This window comes from Lipophrys pholis, assembly GCF_963383615.2.
Source record: "Lipophrys pholis genome assembly, chromosome: 20".
Classification (NCBI taxonomy): Eukaryota; Metazoa; Chordata; class Actinopteri; order Blenniiformes; family Blenniidae; genus Lipophrys; species Lipophrys pholis.
In genome coordinates, this window is record NC_137648.1 from 22,557,589 (window position 1) to 22,582,194 (window position 24,606).

At 47.6% G+C, this 24,606-nt stretch overlaps 1 protein-coding gene across 2 annotated transcripts in view; it reads right to left on the reverse strand.

Annotated features, from left to right (window-relative positions):
- Positions 1-1,508: 1,508 nt before the first annotated feature.
- LOC308125561 (receptor-type tyrosine-protein phosphatase mu-like) overlaps positions 1,509-24,606 on the reverse strand; it is a 95,042-nt gene continuing 71,944 nt past the window's right edge. Inside the window, exons 19-37 of one of the 2 annotated variants that reach the window (XM_080489420.1) lie at positions 23,148-23,280; positions 22,867-22,991; positions 21,292-21,363; positions 20,400-20,426; positions 14,615-14,805; positions 12,819-12,906; positions 10,004-10,080; positions 9,789-9,825; positions 9,512-9,609; positions 7,351-7,467; positions 6,903-7,057; positions 6,557-6,692; positions 5,679-5,828; positions 5,259-5,432; positions 5,000-5,131; positions 4,599-4,724; positions 4,083-4,246; positions 3,652-3,787; positions 1,509-3,568 (exon numbers count right to left, since the gene is read on the reverse strand). In XM_080489420.1, the coding sequence (XP_080345546.1) occupies positions 3,515-3,568; positions 3,652-3,787; positions 4,083-4,246; positions 4,599-4,724; positions 5,000-5,131; positions 5,259-5,432; positions 5,679-5,828; positions 6,557-6,692; positions 6,903-7,057; positions 7,351-7,467; positions 9,512-9,609; positions 9,789-9,825; positions 10,004-10,080; positions 12,819-12,906; positions 14,615-14,805; positions 20,400-20,426; positions 21,292-21,363; positions 22,867-22,991; positions 23,148-23,280 (2,192 nt within the window). In that variant the 3' untranslated portion in view covers positions 1,509-3,514. The remainder of the gene's footprint in view (positions 3,569-3,651; positions 3,788-4,082; positions 4,247-4,598; positions 4,725-4,999; positions 5,132-5,258; positions 5,433-5,678; positions 5,829-6,556; positions 6,693-6,902; positions 7,058-7,350; positions 7,468-9,511; positions 9,610-9,788; positions 9,826-10,003; positions 10,081-12,818; positions 12,907-14,614; positions 14,806-20,399; positions 20,427-21,291; positions 21,364-22,866; positions 22,992-23,147; positions 23,281-24,606) is intronic. The other variant, XM_080489421.1, reaches the window with a different exon arrangement.

Here is a 24,606-nt window from a genome sequence, read left to right on the forward strand (position 1 = left end):
CTGCCTACACTGTCTACCCCGTCTACTCTGCCTACCCCGTCTACCCTGCCTACCCTGCCTACTCTGTATACCCTGCCTACCCTGTCTACCCTGCCTACCCCGTCTACTCTGCCTACCCCGTATACCCTGCCTACCCCGTCTACCCTGCCTACTCTGCCTACCCTGTCTACCCTGTCTACACGTCACTGGTTAAAAAGGACAGGACCGATGAGACTCCCCTGAGGAGTTCCATTCCCCACCTCAAGCTCCCCAAAGAGCACCCTTCCAACCCTCACCTGTATTGATCAATTACATAAAAACTTCTTAATCCAATGAAACATTCTTCCTTTAATCCCAGATTCATATAAAGTGATTAGTTGACTTTCCTTCCATAACTTGTCATATGCATTTTTAATGTCAAGAAATACTGCCACTGCTGCTTCTTCATTTGTTCGAGCTTTTTTAATGTTGATGTCTAAACTTAGGACTGAGTCCATTGTTGAGCGTCCCTGTCCCTGTCTAAAATCACTCTGATACGAAACCAAGCGTCTCTACCAGTCTGTCCGTCTTCATCCGTTCCATCGTTTTACATGAGCCAGCTGCCAGTGCTCTGGGCCTATAAGAGCCGGGGCTGTTCGGTTCTTTCCCAGTTTTAAAAATGAGTGTAATTCCAGAGTGTTTGCACTCCCTAGGAAGACATCCACTTTCCCACACATTATTGATTAGGGCCAGCATTTCCTCAAACATCAGCTCTCCAGCATGTTTCAATTGTTGATTTCCCAATCCATCTCTGCCTGGAGTGGCACCCTTGCCTTGATTTATAGCTCGTTTTAGTTCTTCTAGTGTGAAGAATACATTGAGATGCTACTGACCCAGTTTGAAACCTTGTAGGTCGACCATCATTTAATATTACTAGATTATTCTTATCTATAAATCCTTCCAGAATTCGTCCATTTTTCCTCTCTTCTTACTTCTCCAGAGATCGTTATGTGCATTAGAATCTGCTCCTCAGACTGCTGGAGCCCTAATCTTATCCATAATATCCTGAAGATATTTTTCCTCTCGGTTAATGCATGGATTATATAAATTAATGATTGTGATTTCGCCCTGATTGGTCCACACCTCGACAGTAGAACCTCTGACAAGCAGACCCGGTAAGAGCTCCACCCTGTACTGGACACGTCACTGAGCACAGACACATATTTACCTGTTAACACACCTCAATGAGGACAACCTGCCTGACCAGGACAACCGACTGGTTTTCCTGGTGAATTTCAAGCTGATCGTCACTAAAACGGCCAAAATACTCCGGCTGGACCCGATTATTGGAAAACTCAGATGTTGTGGTGTCAGAAGATTAGTTTTGAGATCTTAATAATGGTGGTGCTGCTCTGTGAAGCTCCTCTCCGTCAGCTTCTCCATGCTTTCTGCATTACGTGTCTGCAGACTGTGACGGGCTGCGGGTGATACACGATTGTATCACCCCGCCCCCAGCTCTGTCATTGGCTGAGTGGACTGGAGGCTGAAGTGCAGATCAACAGTTTATTGGTGATATTCTGGAGCCAGAGGAACATAAATTACAAGGAGCTTCTACAACCTCAATGATTGTCTGTCAGTGTGACGACGACAACAACAATAACAACAACAACAACAACATCATAGGGAATAAATATTCATCTGGCTGCTTCCTCCTGATTCATGTACATTATTAACAAACCCGACCCCGACCCCAGAACCAGACACAGAACATACACCCAGAACACAGAACCCAGACCCAGAACACAGACCCCAGAACCACCACAACCCGAACCACAGTGCCCCCTGTGCTGTGTTCCAGTCCAACTAACCTGGGTTAGACTTAGAGACAGGTCTAACCTGGATTAAACTCAGAGCCAGGTTTAACCCGGGTTAGACCCAGAGCCTGACTCAGGGGGCTTTTCCACCATAAAGAACCAGGTTCTAGTTCTGGTCCTGGGCCAGACTTAGCACCAGTTCTTTGTCCTTCCACTGCCAAAGCCCCGGCCAATCAGGGGCTAAAGTGGTGCTACGCTGGCCCCACTTCATTGCTGGGCCAGACACGTCATCAGCTGGAGGCGGAGTTATCACTGGAGGTATCACTATCTAGAAGGTGGAAGCGAGGTTAAACCGGCTTTGTGAAAACTACAGCGAACACGGAGCCCCGGAGTGGTTATAGAGAAAAAATAATAATATTGCTTGGGAGTGATATAATCAGTTGTTCCCTGAAGTTAATAATAGGAGGGAACAAGATAATTTAATCCGCGTTCATGGAGCCGCGGCTCTTGAGAGACCTGCAGAGCTCCTCCGCTCCACTATTTTCTACCCACAGAACTTCTTTATAATGAAGCCAGACTTTTGGTTCATCAGGAACTACTAAACAAACTACAAACTACTGGAAATGAAAGCTTGGAGCTTTTAGACATAAAATGAGCCTTATAATGGCTTCATGTGAAAGAGAACTTTAATCAGAGTGTTTATGTAGGTTGCCATGGAAACGGCTGTAGAGCAGCGTTCTATCATTCTACACCTCCATTCCTCCATGTTGAAGCTTTTGATTCAGACACGTCCAGAAATAAAGTCAAAGGAGCAGAAATTCACTATGTAAAGCTGAAATGTTGATAAATAAGCCCCGAGCTCATTCATGTGTTATTATTATTATTATTATTATTTTCTCTTTGTCCACTCCGGGGCTCCGGACTAAAACAAGACGGACGTGAAAAAACAAGAACAGAGGGACGAGGAGACTCGATGTTTTCTGGCTCTTTGGTCTGCGTCCGAGGTTCAGGCCAGACTAGATGGAGCGACCCGGACCAAACCACTGTTACGGTCCGTCTCCTGGTTCCTGGATCCTGCCGGCGCTACATTGGTGGAATCAGTGACGTGATGACGTTTTGAAGTGACGTAATGACGTAGCTCTCACTTGGCTCCATTAACGGTGGAAAGAGAATCGGTTCTTTGGCGGTGCTCATTTAAGAACCGGCCCTGAACTAGAACCTGGTTCTTTTTGGTAGAAAAGCCCTATCAGAGACCTGAGTCTAACCTGAGTCTAACCCGGGTTAGACTCGGAGCCAGGGTGTGGCCTCGCTGCCTTGCAGAGCTCATTTGTCCTGGAGGCCTTGAATGCATCATCAGTCATTAATAGTCATCACAAAATGTTTGTTGTTGCTGCATTCTGATTGGTTCTGATTGGCTACTGCATTCTGATTGGCTCTAGTGTTCTGATTGGTTCTAATTGGCTGGAGTGTTCTGATTGGTTCTGATTGGCTGCTGTGTTCTGATTGGTTCTGATTGGTTCCACGGAGGTTTGGTTGATTTCATGAAAAACAACAACCAATAAACAACAACATCAATTTCAAATGAAGTGAAGTCAGTGTCCAAACAAGGCAGTGCAAATCTTCCTTCTCCTCTTCCTCCTCAGACTCTTCTTCTTTTTCCTCTTCCTCTTCCTCTTCCTCTTCTTCCTTTTCCTTTTCCTCTTCCTCTTCCTCTTCCTCCTCCTCCTCCTTTTCAGGTGATATTAGGCAGAGTTGAGATACTCCAGAGCGACTTCATAACAGAACTTGTACTGCTCCTGTGGACGCATCAATCAAAAGTTATGATAGACAATAATGTCCTTGTCTGTTTGTTTGTTTGTTTGTTTGTTTGTTTGTTTACCAGCAGGTCCACCATGTTTGGTTTGTTGTTTCTCAGCGTTTTAACGGCATGAAAAACATCGACGCACCGCTGCTGACGCAACATCTCACACACGATACTGATGCTGCAAAACACTCCACTCCGACCGCCACCGTTACTTTAGGAGGAAGAGGGGGAGGAGGAGGAAGAGGAAGGAGAGGAGGGGGGAGAGGAGGAGGAGGGAGAGGAAGGAGAGGAGGAGGAGTTGACAGGAGGAAGAGGAGAAGGAGGAGGAGGAAGAGGAAGGAGAGGAGGGGGGAGAGGAGGAGGGAGAGGAAGGAGAGGAGGAGGAGTTGACAGGAGGAAGAGGAGGAGAAGGAAGAGGAAGGAGAGGAGAATATATTGTAATTGTCACCACTAGATGGAGACAGCAGTACTCTGCAGTACAGTTAGCAGTACTCGGCAGTACTCACAGGCAGTGCACCACGGTGCGCCCCTCCCCCCCGTCATACTCGTCCTGCCACTTGTCCACCTGGTGCACCAGCTTGAGGAAGGAGCGCTTGTTGACGGGCGTGTCGCGGTACATGGGCCAGCCCAGGAACTGGAACTGCTGCACCATCCGGTACCCGTCCTGCGGCTGCACACACAGGGACCACAGGGGCTCAAAACAAGCGCACCCCAAAAGGAGAACCACCAGGTCACACCGGGTGGGGTGGGGGGTGGGGGGTGGGGGGTTGGGGGTACTGCAGGGGTACTACACTAACAAGAGCAACAACCCCAGACCACCCCAGTGAGGGAAACAAGCGCACCCCAGACCACCCTGATGAGGGAAACACCCCAGACCACCCCGGTGAGGGAAACAAGCGCACCGCAAGAGGAGAACCACCAGGTCACACCGGGAGGGGTGGGGGGTTGGGGGGTACTACTGGGGTACTACACTAACAAGAGCAACAACCCCGGACCACCCCAGTGAGGGGAAACAAACGCACCCTGGCTGTGTTGTAAATCCTGAAGATGCGGCTGATGACGTCCTCCTCCAGGTCAGCTGAAACAAACTCCACCTGCAGGGAGCCCAGACGGTGGAGGCCGTCCTCCGGCCAGTACTGAGGACACAGCTGACACACACACACGCACGAAAGCACGCACACACACACACACACACACACACACACACACACACACACACACACACACACACACACACACACACACACACACACACACACACACACACACACACACACACACACACACACACACACACACACGTCATTTCTTAAAGTTTCATCTAATAGAACATATACAGACAAATTATCTAAAATGTGTATGTGATTGAATTTATGTCTGTAAAAAAACGTGTGTGTGTGTGTGTGTGTGTGAGTGTGCGTACCTGTGCAGGGTCCACATCATTCAACATGACAATGGAGGTACAGTGGTAGTCAAGAACGAGACGCCAGAAGTCCTTCACCGTGTTTGGCAAAGGATGCTGGGTAACGATGAATGCTGATGGCTGCTTGTAGCTCTGCAACGCCACATATAGGAAGTGATGTCACACCAGAAATGTGCAGGATGAAATCAGCTTAAACATCAGTTAATTTATGTGTGTAGTGTGTGGAGCATTAGTGTAGTTGGGTGTGTGTGTAGCGTACGTCCATCAGCGCGGCGTTGATGTAGTTGCTGCTCTCTCCGTCGATGGTGATGAGGAAGGGGAGGCATCGGTCGGGGGGCAACACGTCCATACAGCGGTTCTTCTCATGGTTTCTAGGCAACAACGCAATGCTGCAGTCCTCCACCCGTAGAGTGGGTGTGACCATGTTCAGCGTCTGAGGACACGCCAACAACCGTCAGCCCCGCCCACCAGCAACAACACAAACACAACTCGCAGGCAGAGAACAACACAAAGCCAACAGCAACACAAATACAGCTACAAGTGGAAAAGCATGTGTATCTGACAGTTTGACCTCTGACCCAAACACAACACTCTGTGTGTGTGTGTGTGTGTGTGTGTGTGTGTGTGTGTGTGTGTGTGTGTGTGTGTGTGTGTGTGTGTGTGTGTGTGTGTGTGTTACCCTAAACTCCTCTTTGATCTGACTGGAGTTGGTCTGAGGATCCAGTCGGTTCATCTCATAATAAACAGAACGCAGCTGATTGGCTGGGACAGCCGTGTCACCGCAGAGACACGCCTCCAAGATGGCGTCATGGATGAAGACGTACTGCTCCTGGTAGACGAGGGACAGAGAGAGAGAGAGAGAGAGAGAGAGAGAGAGAGAGTTGTTGGTGGGTTACAGTGTGTTGTTGTTGTGTATTGCTGTGTGTTTGTATGTTTCTGTGTGATTGGTGTGTTGCAGTGTGTTGTTGTTGTGTGTTGTTGGTGTGTTGCAGTGTGTTGTTGTTGTGTTGCTGTGTGTTTTTGGTGTGTTGCAGTGTGTTGTTGGTGTGTTGCAGTGTGTTGTTGTGTGTTGCAGTGTGTTATTGGTGTGTTGCAGTGTGGTTGGTGTGTTGCAGTGTGTTGTTGTTGTGTTGCTGTGTGTTTTTGGTGTGTTGCAGTGTGTTGTTGGTGTGTTGCAGTGTGTTGTTGTGTGTTGCAGTGTGTTGTTGTTGTGTTGCAGTGTGTTATTGGTGTGTTGCAGTGTGTTGTTGGTGTGTTGCAGTGTGTTGTTGGTGTGTTGCTGTGTGTTTTTGGTGTGTTGCAGTGTGTTGTTGGTGTGTTGCAGTGTGTTGTTGTGTGTTGCAGTGTGTTATTGGTGTGTTGCAGTGTGTTTTTGGTGTGTTGCAGTGTGTTGCAGTGTGTTGTTGTGTGTTGCAGTGTGTTATTGGTGTGTTGCAGTGTGTTGTTGGTGTGTTGCTGTGTGTTACACTGTGTTGCTGCTATGTGTTGCAGTGAGTTGGGGTTGGGTTGTTGCACTGTGTTGCTGTGCTGTGTGTTGTTGCCGCGTTGCCGCTGTACCTCAGTCTGCACCATATTGACTCTCCGGGCTCTCAGCTCTCGGACACAGTTGTAAATGTCGACGACTCCTTCTCTCTCCGCCATGTCCAGCATGATGTCAATGACCATGAAGCAGCCGGTTCGCCCCGCCCCCGCACTGACACACACACACACACACACACACACACACACACACACACACACACACACACACACACACACACACACACACACACACACACACACACACACACACACACACACACACACACACACACAGGTCAGTGTGGTAGTGATGGCGCCACAGTGTGGTGATGCCGCTGTGCTGCACAGCGGCATCACTGCTGATGTCACCGTGCTGGCGTACCTGCAGTGGACGATGGTGGGGCCGGCGGTGGGCGGGGTCTTGGCCTTGACGCGGCGGATGAAGCCCAGCAGGCCGGTGGCATGAAGCGGCACGCCGTGGTCCGGCCAACCGGTGAAGTGGAACTGTCGGATCTCCCGGATCTCAGCCACGCCCCTCTGACATCATAACAACGGACAAACATGCTCACAGTACTACGCTCACAGTACTATGCCTACAGTACTACACTCAGAGACCTACGCAGGTTAGTCGTACTGTGATAATTAGAAGTACTGTGGTAGTTGTACTGTGGTCATTAGAAGTACTGTGGTAGTTAGTCGTGCTGTGGTCAATAGAAGTACTGTGGTAGTTGTACTGTGGTCATTAGAAGTACTGTGGTAGTTGGTTGTACTGTGGTAGTTAGTACTGTGGTAGTTAGTACTGTGGTAGTTAGCAGTACTTGGTGCAGTACCTTCTCCACAGCGAAGGTTCTGATCACGTACTCCGACAGCAGCTGAGTCTCGATCAGTGTTGCCTTCATGTCCCCGTAAATCTCAGTGTCGTCAGGCCAGTACTTACAGCACTTCACCTGAAAACACACACACACACACACACACACACACACACACACACACACACACACACACACACACACACACACACACACACACACACACACACACACACACACACACACACACACACACACACACACACACACACACACAATTATAATGTTGACACCCGTCAGGTTATGGATCAGTCTGTGGTTCAACAGACTGCTGGGTGGTGCAAGATAGTGTGCTGAATGGTGTTGGGTGGTGCTCCTGGGTGGTGTTCTGAGCGATGTTTGCTGCAGCTAGTTGGTTCTGGGTGGCTGCTTGGTAGTGCTGGGTGGTTCTGTGTAGTGCTGCTGGATGGTACTACTGAGTGGTCGCTTTACAGAATATCGTTGGAATGCAGCTGGTGTCTACGTGGCTGTTGTCCATGAGACAGATGTTCAGGGGGCAGACGTGGTCGTTGTTCAGGGGGTAGACGTCCACCTATCCATTGTCCACGAAGTCGTCGTTCAGGAGGCAGATGTGGCTGTCGTTCACGAGGTAGACGTCCCCAATCCAGACATCGTACACTAGTCGTTCATGACGCAGACATCTTTGTGGCCGTCGCCCACAAGGCAATCGTTCAGGAGACAGACATCCACGAGGCTATCGTCAGCGAGGTAGTCGTTCAGGAGGTAGACGTGGCCGTTGTCCATGAGGTAGTAGTTCAGGAGGCAGACGTGGCTGTCGCTTAGAGGTAGACGTTCATGAAGCAGACACTTACGTGGCCGTCATCCATCAGGCAGACGAGGCAGACGTTCAGGACGCAGACATCGACGTAGCTGTTGTCCATAAAATAGTCGTTGAGGGGACAGATGTGGCCGCCGTTCAGGAGGCAGACGTTAACAAAGCAGATGTTTACGTGTTCATTGTCCACGAGGCAGACGTCCAGGACGCAGATGTCTAAAAGGTAGTGGTTCTGGAAACAGACGTGACAGTCATTCAGCTTGGCATCTAGAGAGAGGTTGCTGGAGACATTGCAGCCCAGGTAGGGGACGTTGTTGACGCTCTCCAGGATATGGTCACCATGGATACTTGAGGAGTGTTGCTGATGTCTGGACCCATGATGTTTTTCTTCTTCAGGCTGTTGGCGAGACCGAACTCAGTGTAGCAGGTGATGAGTCACTGTAGGGATTCCTCAGTGAGTGACCTCCTCTTGCTCCTGGAAGTGCTGAGGGAGGAGGAGGAGATCATGAGGGAGGAGACTGTTGTGGACGACGGAGCTAAGGCTTTTCCCAGAACGCTGAGGAGGGATACTCCACCATAGCTGCTGCAGTCGCTACGGTCCCCTGTGTAGGGCAAGATGGAGCAGGAGGAGGAGGAGAGAGGAGACTTTGATGACTGCCAGTCGAATGCTATGACTCACTGGTGCTACTCCATGGTGGTGGTGGTGGTGGTGGTGGTGTGTGGTGTTCTCCATGGCTATGTGGGAGACAATGTTCTCCCTGGAGTTCAGGTCCTGGTCTGTGGTTCAGGTCTCTCCATCTGCTGGCTGCAGTCTGTCATGACATCCCCAAGTCGATCAAGAGAAGCCATCTTGATGACGCAGTCGGCGGAGGTCTGACTATCCGGCAGTTCAGCCAGTGGTCGTTACTTGCAGAGACGATTCGTCTGTGTTCAAGCAGCGCGGCTGCACTTTGATGAACACACACACCACACACACATTTATAACTCCACCCCCCGTGTGAGGCTCCGCCCGCTACGTTGTGTGACGACATCATTATTATTGATCAGATCAACCCTCGAGGAGCCAAACAGACAAAAACATCCTTCAAAGCTCAAAGACCAGGATTTATTGGATTCTGTCAAAAGGATTGAACTCTCCCTAAAAACTCTTCCTCTCATAAGCTCCTCCCACCATCCGCACAAGAATCAGGGTCTTCTCAGAATGGGCAGGTCATTTTCCAAGAGATCTGATTGGTCAGGAGGCGGTTGATCAGAACAGGTTAGGATCAGTCAGTTACCGTGGTGATTTACCAGGTGAGAAGTGAATCAGCGTCACAGTACATAGTGTGTGTGTATGTGTTAACTCACCCGGCCCACCTCCACCAGATTGGTTACCATGACGATAGCAGCAGTGTTCTCCTGCCAAACCATTCGCCAGAAGTCATACACTGTCTCCTGCATCGGACCTGAACACACACACACACACACACACACACACACACACACACACACACACACACACACACACACACACACACACACACACACACACACACACACACACACACACACACACACATTAATCCCAGGTGTGATACGCTTGTCTCCGTGGTTACCATGACGATAAGGATGGGGGGGGTCTTACCCTGCGTGGCGATGTAGTGGTTTGGTCTGTGGTAACCCTGAGGGCAGGAAACACATCATGAATGAATGTCAAGTTTTCAGTGTGAGGTAGCCCCCCTGGGGTCAACACTGTGGAGGGGGTCAACACTGGGGGGGGGTCGACACTGTTGAGGGGGTCAACACTGGGGGCGGGGGGTTAACACTGTGTGTGTGTGTGTGTGTGGCAGAGAAACTTACGTCCACGTAGTTAGCGTTGATGTAGTCGGAGCCTCCGTCTCCTTCTTGAGGCTGCAGACGAACACGTGAGTGATCATCTGACACACACACACACACACACACACACACACACACACACACACACACACACACACACACACACACACACACACACACACACACACACACACACACACACACACACACACACACACACACGAAGTGATAATTAGTAAAAACTCAACAAGAACTGATCAACTTGTCTTGAAGACATAAAGCCTGATGAGCTTTTATTTTTGATCTGAGTTCACCTACAGGAGAACTTCCTGTAGGTGAACTCAGATAAAACACAAGTAGTGTCACGGTCTTCTGCCGTGGTTTTTCTGCTTTCCTTTTCCTGCGTTTCCCCTCCCCTTGTGTCAGTGAGGTGGGCGGAGTCGACATGCCCTGCACTGGAGCTGAGCTGCACACCTGAGAGCTCCATCATCACCTCCTCCACAAAGTCTCTGGTTCACTCTACTTTCGTCGCCAGATCATCCATTTCCCCAAGTGGTACTGTGCTCAGCCAGCTCAGCTTTTTGAAAAGAAACTTTTGGGCCCTTTTGGACCTCGTTTTGCTTCAGGCTCAGTGTGTGCCGCCCCACTTTTGCATCTCCGGTTCTCGTCTCCAGCTGCCTGACCCCCGCTAGGCCTCTACCGCTCTGGTGGATCCACCTGTTCCAATAAACTGTCTTTTATTCACTGCAGTCCATGTCCTCGTCAGCTTTTGGGTCCTACACTCACCGCAAACCATAACGAGTTGTTTAAGAAACATGTAGAACCAATGGGTGGTAGTACTTTGACCTTTGACCTCCAGTAAAGAATAAAGTAAAACAAAAATCATTAAAAACAAAGCTGTCTGACAAACCCTGGGTCTTTTTTAACATTACTAGTTTTAGTCAACGGGGGGCGCCGGTGAGAACGCTGAGGAAACGCTATCTTACTTCTGAAGTGGCTGCACGTTTTATGCAAATTGTACAGTGTTTTATGTGAGGACTTTGCAGACCAGTTCAGAAGTAAAACTGATGCTATAAGAACTGATCTTTTATCTCAACAAGGTACTTTGAAGGCTTCTGAAGTATTGTTTCGACCAGAGGAGACACTGGAGACTTTTGTCCTTGTTGACACTGAGACACTTGGTCCAGTTGTCTCCCAAGTTAACCACAACCTGCCTTTTAGAGCCGATTCCCACTCCGTTTTTTAAAACTTTCTATGGTTCTTTTAGTTTGAGCTTCTTGACATCATGAATTCCGCTCTACTGACGGTGTTTTTCCTGCTGCCTTTAAACCGGCGGTGGTGAAGCGCCTTCTGAAGACGAATCATTTAGACCCCAACACTCTTGATAATTACCCACCAGTATCCAATTTACCTTTTGATAGCAACATTTTAGAAAAAGTGTTTTTTATCCAATGAAATGGCTTTTTTAATAGAATGGATATCTTGGAGAGAAATCCGTCTGGTTCTAGGATGAACCACTGGACCCAGACAGCCCTAGTAAAGATTGTTAATGACATCAGGGGTAACATGGAGGCTCAGAAGCTTTCCGTCCTGGTGCTACTGGATCTTCGCGTTCCTTTGATACAGTAGATCAGCACATTCTGTTAAATAGACTTCAAACCCTGGTGGGACTCTCCAGCACTGTTCTTAACTGGTTCACCTCCTGTCTCTAAGATCCTCCATTTCATGGGTTCTTGAGGAGCAAGTATCCATACTTCATAAAATGAAGTGTGGAGTTCCCCAAGGTTCAATGTTAGGACCAACACTCTTCAGTCTTTATATGTTGCCGCTTGGGGACGTCATCAGGAGACATCAGCTTTCACAGCTCTGCTGAAGCTTTACATTGCCATGTCTCCTGAGGACACAGGGCCATTAGACGCCATTAGACGCCCTTTTTAACTGTATTTTAGATTTAAAATCATGGATGTCAGACAAGTAAAACCTCAGTTTTGTCCTTGTTGAGCTGGAGGAAGTTATCGGTCCTGAAGGTCCGAGGGAGAAGCTTCTATCGTCACTGCAGGACTGGAAAACCTGGCAGTGTGTTAAAAACCTGGGCCTTCTCTTGGACTCTGAGCTGGATTTGATTCCCCATATTAAGAATCGAACAAAACTTGAAGAACATAGCCAGAGTCCGCCCATTTCTCTCTCTGGCCAGCAGGAGGTGCTGATGCTTTTATCTCCAGTGGTTTAGATTATTGTAATGCCTTGCTCTCTGGTCTTCCCCAGGAAACTCTCAGCAGCCTTCAGCTGCTCCAGAATTCAGCAGCACGAGTGACGGAGACCAGAAGACAGGAGCACATTACGCCTGTTTTAAAGTCACTGCATTGGCCCCCCGTGCGTTTCAGGATTGATTTGAACATTTTATTAGTAGTTTTTAAATGTCTTAATGGTCGTGGGCCTTCTTATCTTTCTGACCTGCTTTTACAATATGAGCCCAGAGGCCCTGAGGTCCTCTGGCTCCGACCTGTTAAGGGTTCCTAGTGTCAGGACCAGGACCTGCTGGGTCGGGGTCCCTCTCCATGTGGTCGGATGGTGTTTTCCCTCCTGGATCATCAGTGCCCGGCTATTCTTACATCAGTCTTTATATTTTGAAAAGGGCAGTTTGGGTCTGTGGTGTGTGTGTGTGTGTGTGTGTGTGTGTGTGTGTGTGTGCGTGTGTGTGAGTGTGTTTTATTTTCTCTTTTTAAATTATGTGAAGCACTTTGTGCTACAATCAATTGTATGAAAAGTAAAGTTTGATATGAGTTGACAGGAAGTGAGATGGAGGCTCAGATTGACGACAGTAAGTGAGAAGACATACAGGCGATGATGTTGCCGTAGCGATTCTTCATTCGGTTCTCGTCCTTCTTGGCTGAGTCCCAGGGAGCTGACTGACCCTCGAAGAAGCTCTGAAACACACACACACACACACACACGCACACACACGCGCACACACGCACACACGCACACCACCACAGAACAATCTGCTGTCATCATCACTGTCACCACCAGAGGGAGACAAACAGTTCACTGCCGGAGGTTACCATGGTGACAAACCACAGTGAAGTGGAGCTGTGTGTGTGTTTGTGTGTAGGAACATGGACACCATCAGGATGTAAAAAGGGGGCGTGTCTTACCTCATTAAGCTGTCCAATCAGATTAATAATGAAGCATGAAGAAATCAGCAGAAAATAAACATCAACAACACGTCACACTGATGGTTCTGATGTTTGTTGTTTAGTTCTGATGTTTGTTGTTTGTATCTGATATTTTAGATTTAGGTTTCTCTTGTGTTTCATGTTGGAATATTAATTCATCACCATGACGACACGAGTAGTTCTGGTTCCATAAATTCATGTTTCTGCAGTTCTGTCAGGTGTGATCATGAACCTCATTATAACAGATAAACTAACTTGGAACAAGTCCAGAACAAAAACCTCCTTCAAAGCCTCAGAGACCAGGATTTATTTTATTATGTCAGAAAGATCATTCTGAATTAATTTATCATCTCTACTGCAGCTCAGTGCTGAACCCGCCCACCAATCACCATCATTTAAGAATGGGCGGGGCATTTTCCAAGAGATCTGATTGGTCAGGATGTTTGTTGATGACTGTTTATCGAGATCATATCCTTCTCTGGAGCAGGTTAAACTTTCAGCGTCAGTAACCAGGTGATTTATCCTGGTGAGAAGTGAGCGAGCGTCATAGTACGGAAAACCAGAGTTAATCCTGAAGTTATCTGGATAAGAGAAAATCCAGCTTCGTAGTACAGGCCTCTGGTGTTTGTTGTTTAGTTCAGATGTTTGTTGTTTAGTTCAGATGTTTGTTGTTTAGTTCAGATGTTTGTTGTTTAGTTCTGATGTTTATTGTTTGGTTCTGATGTTTATTGTTTGGTTCTGATGTTTTGTTCTGATCTTTGTTGTTTGGTTCTGATAGATGCAATCCTATAATCCTAATACACAAGTCTTGTTATTGTGTTGATGCTGTTTTTGAACTTCACACAAACGACCCACACACAAAAAAACACATTTGCAGGTGTGTGTGTGTGTGTGTGTGTGTGTGTGTGCCAAGCATGTATAATGGATTAAACCTCAGGGCAGCCCACAAGCAGATGTGAATACACACACACACACACACACACACACACACACACACACACACACACACACACACACACACACACACACACACACACACACACACACACACACACCCACACACACACACACACACACGCGAAAAATTCACTGTTGGCTGCAGGGGAGATCTATAATTTATGTGTGTGTGCACATGCGGTAAGTAACTTCCATTAGTTTCTCATGATGGGTGAACACGCACACATGCACACACGCACACACACACGCACACACACACACACACAGATGAACATGTGTTTTTAATTGCTGCTGCAGGATTCCTCTGCTCTGCTCTCATTGGTTGACTCATTCTAAGTGTTAGTTCGTCCTCCTTGAAGCCGTAGCTCGTCCCGTCCCTGAGGCTCCGCCCTCATTACGTCCTCCTCCTTGAAGCCGTAGCTCGGCCCATCCCTGAGGCTCCGCCCTCACCTCCTCCACCTTGAATCTATAGCCCTGCCCCTCCGTTATGCCCCGCCCTCACCTCGTACTCCTCCTTGAAGCCGTAGCCCTCGGCGACCTTCATCTGCGTGATGTGCTGCAGCAGGTCGGCCACTCGGACTGCTGGGTGCAGTTGACCCGTCTGGTATGGAACCGGATCCCGGTCCCGGTCTGAGTCCCGCTGCTTGTAGAGGGACTGAACCAGACTGCTGGATTCACTGGACCCAGACTCATCTAGAGAGAGACCAGGAACACAGTGAGACCAGGACCAGCCAGACCAGGACCACAGAGAGACCTGGACCTGATCCACAATGATCGATAAAGACCGATATAAACATTGAACATCGACTCAGTTGACGTATCGGTGGTGAAGTGGTGAAGTGGTGAAGTGGGGTGTGTTGGTGGTGAAGTGGGCTATGCTGGTGGTGAAGTGGGGTGTGTCGGTGGTGAAGTGGGGTGTGTCAGTGGTGAAGTGGGGTGTGTCAGTGGTGAAGTGGGGCGTGTCAGTGGTGAAGTGGTGAAGTGGTCTATGTTGGTGGTGAAGTGGGGTGTGTCAGTAGTGAAGTGGGGTGTGTCGGTGGTGAAGTGGGGTGTGTCAGTGTTGAAGTGGGGCGTGTCAGTGGTGAAGTGGGCTGTGTTGGTGGCGAAGTGGTGAAGTGGGGTGTGTCAGTGGTGAAGTGGGGTGTGTTGGTGGTGAAGTGGGCTATGTTGGTGGTGAAGTGGGGTGTGTCGGTGGTGAAGTGGTGAAGTGGGGTGTGTCAGTGGTGAAGTGGGGTGTGTCGGTGGTGAAGTGGTGAAGTGGGGTGTGTCAGTGGTGAAGTGGGGCGTGTCAGTGGTGAAGTGGTGAAGTGGGCTGTGTTGGTGACGAAGTGGTGAAGTGGGGTGTGTCAGTGGGGAAGTGGGCTGTGTTGGTGGCGAAGTGGGCTGTGTTAGTGGTGAAGTGGGGCGTGTAAGTGGTGAAGTGGGGTGTGTCAGTGGTGAAGTGGTGAAGTGGTCTATGTTGGTGGTGAAGTGAGGTGTGTCACTAGTAAAGTGGGGTGTGTCGGTAGTAAAGTGGTGAAGTGAGGCGTGTCGGTTGTGTAGTGGGCCATGTCAGTGGTGAAGTGGGGCGTGTCAGTGGTGAAGCGGTGAAGTGGGCCATGTCTGGTGAAGTGGGGTGTGTCCATTGTGAAGCGGTGAAGTAGGCCATGTCAGTGGTGAAGTGGTGAAGTGGGGCGTGTCAGTGGTGAAGTGGTGAATTGGGCCATGTCAGTGGTAAAGTGCGGCGTGTCAGTGGTGAAGTGGTGAAGTGCAGCTTGTCGGTTGTGAAGTGGTAAAGTGGGGCATGTCGTGGTGAAGTGGGGCGTGTCAGTGTTAAAGTGGGGCGTGTCAGTGGTGAAGTGGTTAAGTGGGACATGTCAGTGGTGAAGTGGGGCGTGTCAGTGGTGAAGTGGGTCATGTCAGTGGTGAAGTGATGAAGTGGGGCGTGTCAGTGGCGAGGTGATGAAGTAGGGCGTGTCAGTGGTGAAGTGGGGCGTGTCAGTGTTGAAGTGGGGCGTGTCAGTGGTGAAGTGGGGCGTGTCAGTGTTGAAGTGGGGCGTGTCAGTGGTGAAGTGGTTAAGTGGGACATGTCAGTGGTGAAGTGGGGTGTGTCAGTGGTGAAGTGGTGAAGTGGGGCATGTCAGTGGTGAAGTGATGAAGTAGGGCGTGTCAGTGGTGAAGTAGGGCGTGTCATTGGTGAAGTGGTGAAGTGATGAAGTAGGGCATGTCAGTGGTGAAGTAGGGCGTGTCATTGGTGAAGTGGTGAAGTGATGAAGTAGGGCGTATCAGTGGTGAAGTGGTGAAGTGGGGTGTGTTGGTGGTGAAGTGGGGTGTGTCAGTGGTGAAGTGGTGAAGTGGGGTGTGTCAGTGGTGAAGTGGGGTGTGTCAGTGGTGAAGTGGTGAAGTGATGAAGTAGGGCGTGTCATTGGTGAAGTGGTGAAGTGATGAAGTAGGGCGTATCAGTGGTGAAGTGGTGAAGTGGGGTGTGTTGGTGGTGAAGTGGGGTGTGTCAGTGGTGAAGTGGGGCGTGTCAGTGGTGAAGTGGTGAAGTGGTCTATGTTGGTGGTGAAGTGGGGTGTGTCAGTAGTGAAGTGGGGTGTGTCGGTGGTGAAGTGGGGTGTGTCAGTGGTGAAGTGGTGAAGTGGGCTGTGTTGGTGGCGAAGTGGTGAAGTGGGGTGTGTCAGTGGTGAAGTGGGGTGTGTTGGTGGTGAAGTGGGCTATGTTGGTGGGGAAGTGGGGTGTGTCGGTGGTGAAGTGGGGTGTGTCAGTGGTGAAGTGGTGAAGTGGGCTGTGTTGGTGGCGAAGTGGTGAAGTGGGGTGTGTCAGTGGTGAAGTGGGGTGTGTTGGTGGTGAAGTGGGCTATATTGGTGGGGAAGTGGGGTGTGTCGGTGGTGAAGTGGTGAAGTGGGGTGTGTCAGTGGTGAAGTGGGGTGTGTCAGTGGTGAAGTGGGGCGTGTCGGTGGTGAAGTGGTGAAGTGGGGTGTGTCAGTGGTGAAGTGGGGCGTGTCAGTGGTGAAGTGGTGAAGTGGGCTGTGTTGGTGACGAAGTGGTGAAGTGGGGTGTGTCAGTGGGGAAGTGGGCTGTGTTGGTGGCGAAGTGGGCTGTGTTAGTGGTGAAGTGTTGAAGTGATGAAGTAGGGCGTGTCAGTGGTTGAAGGAGGGTGTAGTGGGAGCTCCTCCCCAAAAAGGAGGAGCCACTCAGACACAGTTTGACGGGAGGAGGAGCCTCAAGCCTGGAGAGGAGCAGTCTGTGTGTTCATGGTTGTGTGTTTATGTGTAGTGGTGTTATTAAAAAAGAATAGAGACTGGGAAGTCCGTGTCTGAGTCTCCTCTGTGGGGGGACCCGCGAGTGTCAGGCACTTCCACGACACGACATGACATGACATGACATCACACCAAATCACAACGCGTGACAACACATCACATCACAGCGTGTGACATCACGTGAAATGACAACACATGACATGACATCACAACGCGTGACATCATATGACATTGCAACGCGTGACATCACATTGCATCGTGTGACATGACATCACGTGACATACATTGCATGACATGACATCACATGACACGACAGGACATCACAATGCATGACATCACACCACACGACATCACATGAAATCACAATGCAACGCGCGACATGACATCCCATGATATCAATCGCAACGCGTGACTTCACATGACATCATATTATAACCCATGACATGACATCTCAAAGTATGACATCACATCACATCACATCACAACGCATGACATGACATGACATGACATGACATGACATGACATGCTGTGACATCACATGACTGGACAGATGATGTGATTGATTCTTGTCACACTGCTGTTCAGAGACCAGAATCTGGCATTCTGGTTCTGGTCTTACAGCCACAGTGAGGAACAACACGAGTCCTGGAACAACACGATGGCTTTGCTCCTGTCCGTTGACCCTGGAGAGGTCTGGCCCAGGACCCAACCCAGGACCCGGGCTAAGACCCTACTTAGGATCCGGGCCAGGACTCAAATATGACCCTGGTCAGAGACTCGGCGGTCTGACTTTCCACTACACTCTCTAACTCTGTTCCTATTGGCTGATTGGCAAATCAAAAACTCTCAAACAGCCCAGCCAGTCCTGGTCATGTGATGAGGTGGTGGCTCATGATTGGACAACTGACACATCCACAGTGACTAAGTCAGCAACCAATTAGCAGAAAGCAACAGAGGCTCTGCTGCCTGATTGGTTCGGAAGGAGGTGGTAGGAGGAGTCACAATATCACAGAGGGTGGGATTAAAAAGTGATGATGTCACAGTGGTGTGGGCGTGGCTTCATGCGCAGTGGTGACGACACCCAAAGCCCATAACATAGGCCCCGCCCCTTTAAATGGACAAACTTACCATTAATGGGCACTTTAAGGAGAGAAAGAGGAAGAGAAGGAGAAGAAGAAGAGACATGACATCAGCAACAGGTTTAGTTTCATCTGAAGCTGATCTACTGCTGGTCCACTACTGGTCTACTGCTGGTCTACTGCTAGCATACAGCTCGCATCAACAATATCAACTGTTTTAAACTGCTAAGAACAACTGACCTGCTTGCTAACTCGACTTGAGCTTTAACCTCTGACCTCACTAACCTCACTAAAATCTTACATCACTAACCTCTGACCTCACTGACCTCAAAATTCACAAACTTCTGATCTCACTAACCCCTGACATCACTAACCTCTAACCTCACTAACCCCTGACCTCACTAACCTCTGATCTCACTAACCATACCCCACCCTAACCCTAACATCACTACCCCCTGACCTCACTAACCTCCGACTTCACAAAACTCTGACCTCACTAAACTCTTACCTTACTAACTCTCTGACCTCACTAACCCTCTGACCTCACTAACCCCTAACCTCACTAACCTCTGATCTCACTAACCTTACCCCACCCTAACCCTAACATCACTACCCCGACCTCACTAACCTCTGATCTCACTAACCTTACCCCACCCTAACCCTAACATCACTACCCCCTGACCTCACTAACCTCCGACTTCACAAAACTCTTACCTTACTAACTCTCTGACCTCACTAACCCTCTGACCTCACTAACCCCTAACCTCACTAACCTCTGACCTCACTAACCTCACTAACCTCTGACCTCACTAACTTCTGACCTCACAAACTTCGGACCTCACTTATTGCTGACCTCAATAACCCCTGACCTCACTGACCTCTGACCTCACTAACCTGCTGGCCTGAGGAGAGAGGAAACAAGACAGTGTTGGATTTTCTTAGATGAGCAGTGGAGTTAGCTCAGTGCTCAGCAAGACCTTACGTGAAGGATATTTTGCTCTAACTTCCTGTTTTTTGTCTAGAAAATAAAAGAAGAGGACAATAATATTATTGTTTCATTGCAGAAACAGCCAGTAATGCTTTAAAGTCTGTGAGGCATTTCAAAAAATGTTTAAAGAAAAAAAGATTGAATTTCATGCCAGTGACGCTTGTGAAGTTTGTTTTGATGTCTTTTGTTTTTTATCACAGTGGGAGTGGTCTCCTGAGACATCATGGTGGGAGTGGTCTTCGAGCTGTGACATCACAGTGGGAGTGGTCTACTGGCTGTGAGATCACAGTGGGAGTGGCCTAGTGGCTGTGACATCACAGTGGGAGTGGTCTGCTGTGACATCACAGTGGGAGTGGTCTGCTGTGACATCACAGTGGATGATGAGGTGTTTCAGGATCAATAAGAGCCTCCTGCTGCTCGAGGTTTTCTGTGTTTCTTCAGATGAGAATATCTTGTAATGTAATTGTTACAACTGCATCAACTGAAGCTCATAGGATTTTTTTGGAAGACCCTCCCCGCCCCCCGGGCGTGTTGTGTCCATGCAGAGGTCAGAGGTCACAGACAGACGTGACGTCAACACCACACGCAGGAATGTTGTGGATGTGGATGAGTGGAGCTGTCGATCCTCCAAAAACTATCAGAGTCCATGTATGTAAAAAATAAATACTAGACAGATGTAAAACAGGAAGAGAAACAAAATATAAACAAATAGGCAGAGAAAAAACAACAACAATTAAATAACTATTTTAAATAAAAAATTCATCAATCAAATCAAATAAAAGCAGTTAAACGAGAAGCAAACAGGGATGGATGAAAGGCAGAATATCTACACCTGTCTGTCTGTCACTTCCTGTCTCATTGTTTACTTCCTGTCTGTCACTTCCTGTCTCACTGTTCACTTCCTGTCTGTAACTTCCTGTCTCACACTACTGTCACAGTTACTGTCACCTACAGTGGAAACAATGAGGAAAGTCTCACCCAAAATGGCGGTTGGAACAAAAGGATCTGTCATCAGGACGTGAGCATCAGGCAGCAGGAGGAGGAAGGGAAGAGGAGCAGGAGGAGGAGGAAGGGGAGAGGAGCAGGAGGAGGAGGAAGGGAAGAGGAGCAGGAGGAGGAGGAGGAAGGGGAGAGGAGCAGGAGGAGGAGGAAGGGGAGAGGAGCAGGAGGAGGAGGAAGGGAAGAGGAGCAGGAGGAGGAGGAGGAAGGGGAGAGGAGCAGGAGGAGGAGGAAGGGAAGAGGAGCAGGAGGAGGAAGGGAAGAGGAGCAGGAGGAGGAAGGGAAGAGGAGCAGGAGGAGGAGGAAGGGGAGAGGAGCAGGAGGAGGAGGAAGGGAAGAGGAGCAGGAGGAGGAGGAGAAGGAAAATAAGGAGGAGGAGGAGGAGGAGGAGGAGGAGGAAGAGGAAGAAAGTCAGTTCTATTAGTCACTGGATTGCATGGTGATTGGTTCTTTTCACCCCGACTCCATTGAACATGATTCTATTGAACCTGAGTGACAGGAAGAAAATGCTCTATAATCTGGATGAGAGGAGGAAGATGCTTTATAATCTGATGTTGGAGGAGGAAGATGCTCTATAATCTGGATGTTAGAGGAAGATCCTCTATAATCTGAATGTTAGAGGAGGACGATGCTCTAAAGTCTGATGTTGGAGGAGGAAGATGCTCTATAATCTGGATGTTAGAGGAAGATCCTCTATAATCTGAAAGTTAGAGGAGGACGATGCTCTAAAATCTGATGTTGGAGGAGGAAGATGCTCTATAATCTGGATGTTAGAGGAGAAGATGCTCTATAATCTGATGTAAGAGGAAGATGTTGAAATTTCATGTTCATCCAGTTGTGTAGTTGCAGTAACGAGTTACTTTAAGGTTACCTGGGTAGTATGAGTTGGGAACAGAGGTGCTGATGGTTTTAGTCTTCAAGGTGAACGTGGACGGAGACGACACTGTAACACAACACAACTCAGTGTGTAGAAAGTTACTATAGTCTACTGATAACAGAGAGTTACTATAGTCTACTGATAATAGAGTTACTATAGTCTGCTGATAATAGAGAGTTACTAAAGTCTACTGATAACAGAGAGTTACTATAGTCTACTGATAACAGAGAGTTACTATAGTCTACTGATAATAGAGTTACTATAGTCTACTGATAATAAAGTTACTATAGTCTACTGAAATAGAGTTACTAAAGTCTACTGATAACAGAGAGTTACTATAGTCTAGTGATAACAGAGAGTTACTGTAGTCTCGTGATAATAGAGTTACTATAGTCTACCGATAACAGAGTTACTATAGTCTCGTGATAATAGAGTTACTATAGTCTACCGATAACAGAGTTACTATAGTCTAGTGATAATAGAGTTACTATAGTCTGCTGATAATAGAGTTACTATAGTCTAGTGATAACAGAGAGTTACTATAGTCTACAGATAACAGAAAGTTAATATAGTCTACAGATAACAGAAAGTTAATATAGTCTACTGATAATAGAGTTACTATAGTCTAGTGATAATAGAGTTACTAAAGTCTAGTGATAATATAGTTACTATGGTCTAATGATAACAGAGAGTTACTAAAGTATACTGATAATAGAGTTACTATAGTCTACTGATAATAGAGTTACTATGGTCTAATGATAACAGAGAGTTACTAAAGTATACTGATAACAGAGAGTTACTATAGTCTACTGATAACAGAGAGTTACTATAGTCTACTGATAATAGAGTTACTATAGTCTACTGATAACAGAGAGTTACTATAGTCTACTGATAATAGAGTTACTATAGTCTAGTGATAATAGAGTTACTATAGTCTACTGATAACAGGGAGTTACTATAGTCTAGTGATAATAGAGTTACTATAGTCTACTGATAACAGGGAGTTACTATATTCTACTGATAATAGAGTTACTATAGTCTACTGATAACAGAGAGTTACTATAGTCTACTGATAATAGAGTTACTATAGTCTACTGATAACAGAGAGTTACTATAGTCTACTGATAATAGAGTTACTATAGTCTACTGATAACAGAGAGTTACTATAGTCTACTGATAACAGAGTTACTATAGTCTACTGATAATAGAGTTACTATAGTCTACTGATAACAGAGAGTTACTATAGTCTACTGATAATAGAGTTACTATAGTCTACTGATAACAGAGAGTTACTAAAGTATACTGATAACAGAGAGTTACTATAGTCTACTGATAACAGAGAGTTACTAAAGTATACTGATAACAGAGAGTTACTATAGTCTAGTGATAATAGAGTTACTATAGTCTAATGATAATAGAGTTACTATAGTCTACAGATAACAGAAAGTTACTATAGTCTAGTGATAATAGAGTTACTATAGTCTAATGATAACAAAGAGTTACTATAGTCTACTGTGGAGGGAACAAATGATGGATTAGTTTTTCAGCAGTAGTTATTTTTGTACTCACTGCGTCCGTTGAGCGAGAGTGTGTGTGTGTGTGTGTCCACCACGGTCGTGTGTTGCGAGCTGTTGACCATCACAGTCATTTCCTGTCTGCAGCTCAGACTTTCTTTTCTCTTCTTCACCAACTTCCTGCAAACAGACACAATATGACCATTACACAACCACAAACACGTGTGTGTGTGTGTGTGTGTGTGTGTGTGTGTGTGTGTGTGTGTGTGTGTGTGTGTGTGTGTGTGTGTGTGTGTGTGTGTGTGTGTGTGTGTGTGTGTGTGTGTGTGTGTTTACCGTTTGTTGATCAGCAGGATGACTCCGAGGAAGATGATGATGAAGATCAGTCCTCCAGCGATGGAACCAGCAATCTTCACCGTGTGATCCGACTGCTTCTCGGTCTCTGGTTCTGGTTTCCTGGTGGCTGCACCTAGAGAGACACAGAGAAGGTTCTGAAAGTTCTTGGAGGTTCTGAAAGTTCTTGGAGGTTCTGAAGGTTAGAGTGGTTCTGGGATGTTCTGGAGGTATTTGGAGGTTCTGAATGATCTTGAAGGTTCAGGAGGTTCATGGAAGTTCTTGAAGGTTCTGAATGATCTTGAAGGTTCCTGGGGCCTGTATTACAAACCGTGATCAACATATCCAGGATCTCTCTGTTTCCTTCGTTGACTAATCCAGACGTGCGCGATGCTGATCACCGTTACTACGAAGCAGGTTATCAACTCTCTAGTTCTACCCAGATCTATGTGTGATCTTTTTGACAGAATCCAATATCCTGGTCACTGAGCTTTGAAGATGTTTTTGTTCTTGTTCTCAGTCTGTTGGGCTCCACGAGGGTTGATCTGGAATAATGAGCTTAATAATAATGCTCAAGCTGACAGAACGGCACAAACAGGAATTGATGGAACCAGAACTACTCCTGTCGTCACGGTGATGAATTAATATTCCAACACGAAACGCACTCACACGGAGGAAACTCAGCCTCAGAACAAGTGGATGTGAAATGTAAAGTAAAAGAAGAGCAGTGAGGAAGCTCTGCCTGGAACCTTTCTGCTGGAATAAAGTGAAAGTGAGTCCGTTTCTATTGTCCAATGAATGAATGTGCTCTAATCTCACCAAGTCAGCATTAACAAGTCAGGAAGGTTCTGGCTTTGGCTGCAGCAGCAGTGTTGCTTTGAGCTGCTGGATGTGTTTGGATTCTTCATAATCTCAGAGAATAACTGCTCCTCTATGGTAAAGTCAGCTGCTCTGCAGGGTTTCCCCCTCTGTGATCGGTCACATGCTGGAAGCTCCGCCCCTTTAATGTGAACTCTGGGTTGAACTTGTGAGTTGATAACCTGCTTTGTAGTAACGGTGATCAGGACCGAGGGTGTTTGGATCAGTCAACCCAGGAAACAGAGAGATCCTGGTATGTTAATCAGGGTCGTAGTTCAGGGCTCTGCAGTAAAATATGAAGTACTTTAGGACAGGTGGAGAACGCCACCACCAGAAAGAATATTTTATCCTCCAATGAAAGCATGAATGGTGTGCAGTTCTCGAAACGTGTGTCAACATATTGGAAATGAAAAATTAGATGGATCATAGGTCCATAGAATTAGTCCCACCTGTGTGGATTCTGCAGATAGAATTCCTCTGAATCTTGGAAAGAAAATTTGCCCAAATTCCTCCTCTTTGCCCAGCATGAGGATCATGAACCAATCAGAGGCTGCCTTTTAGAACATATAAACCACATGGTATCAATTGACCAACCACGTTGCTC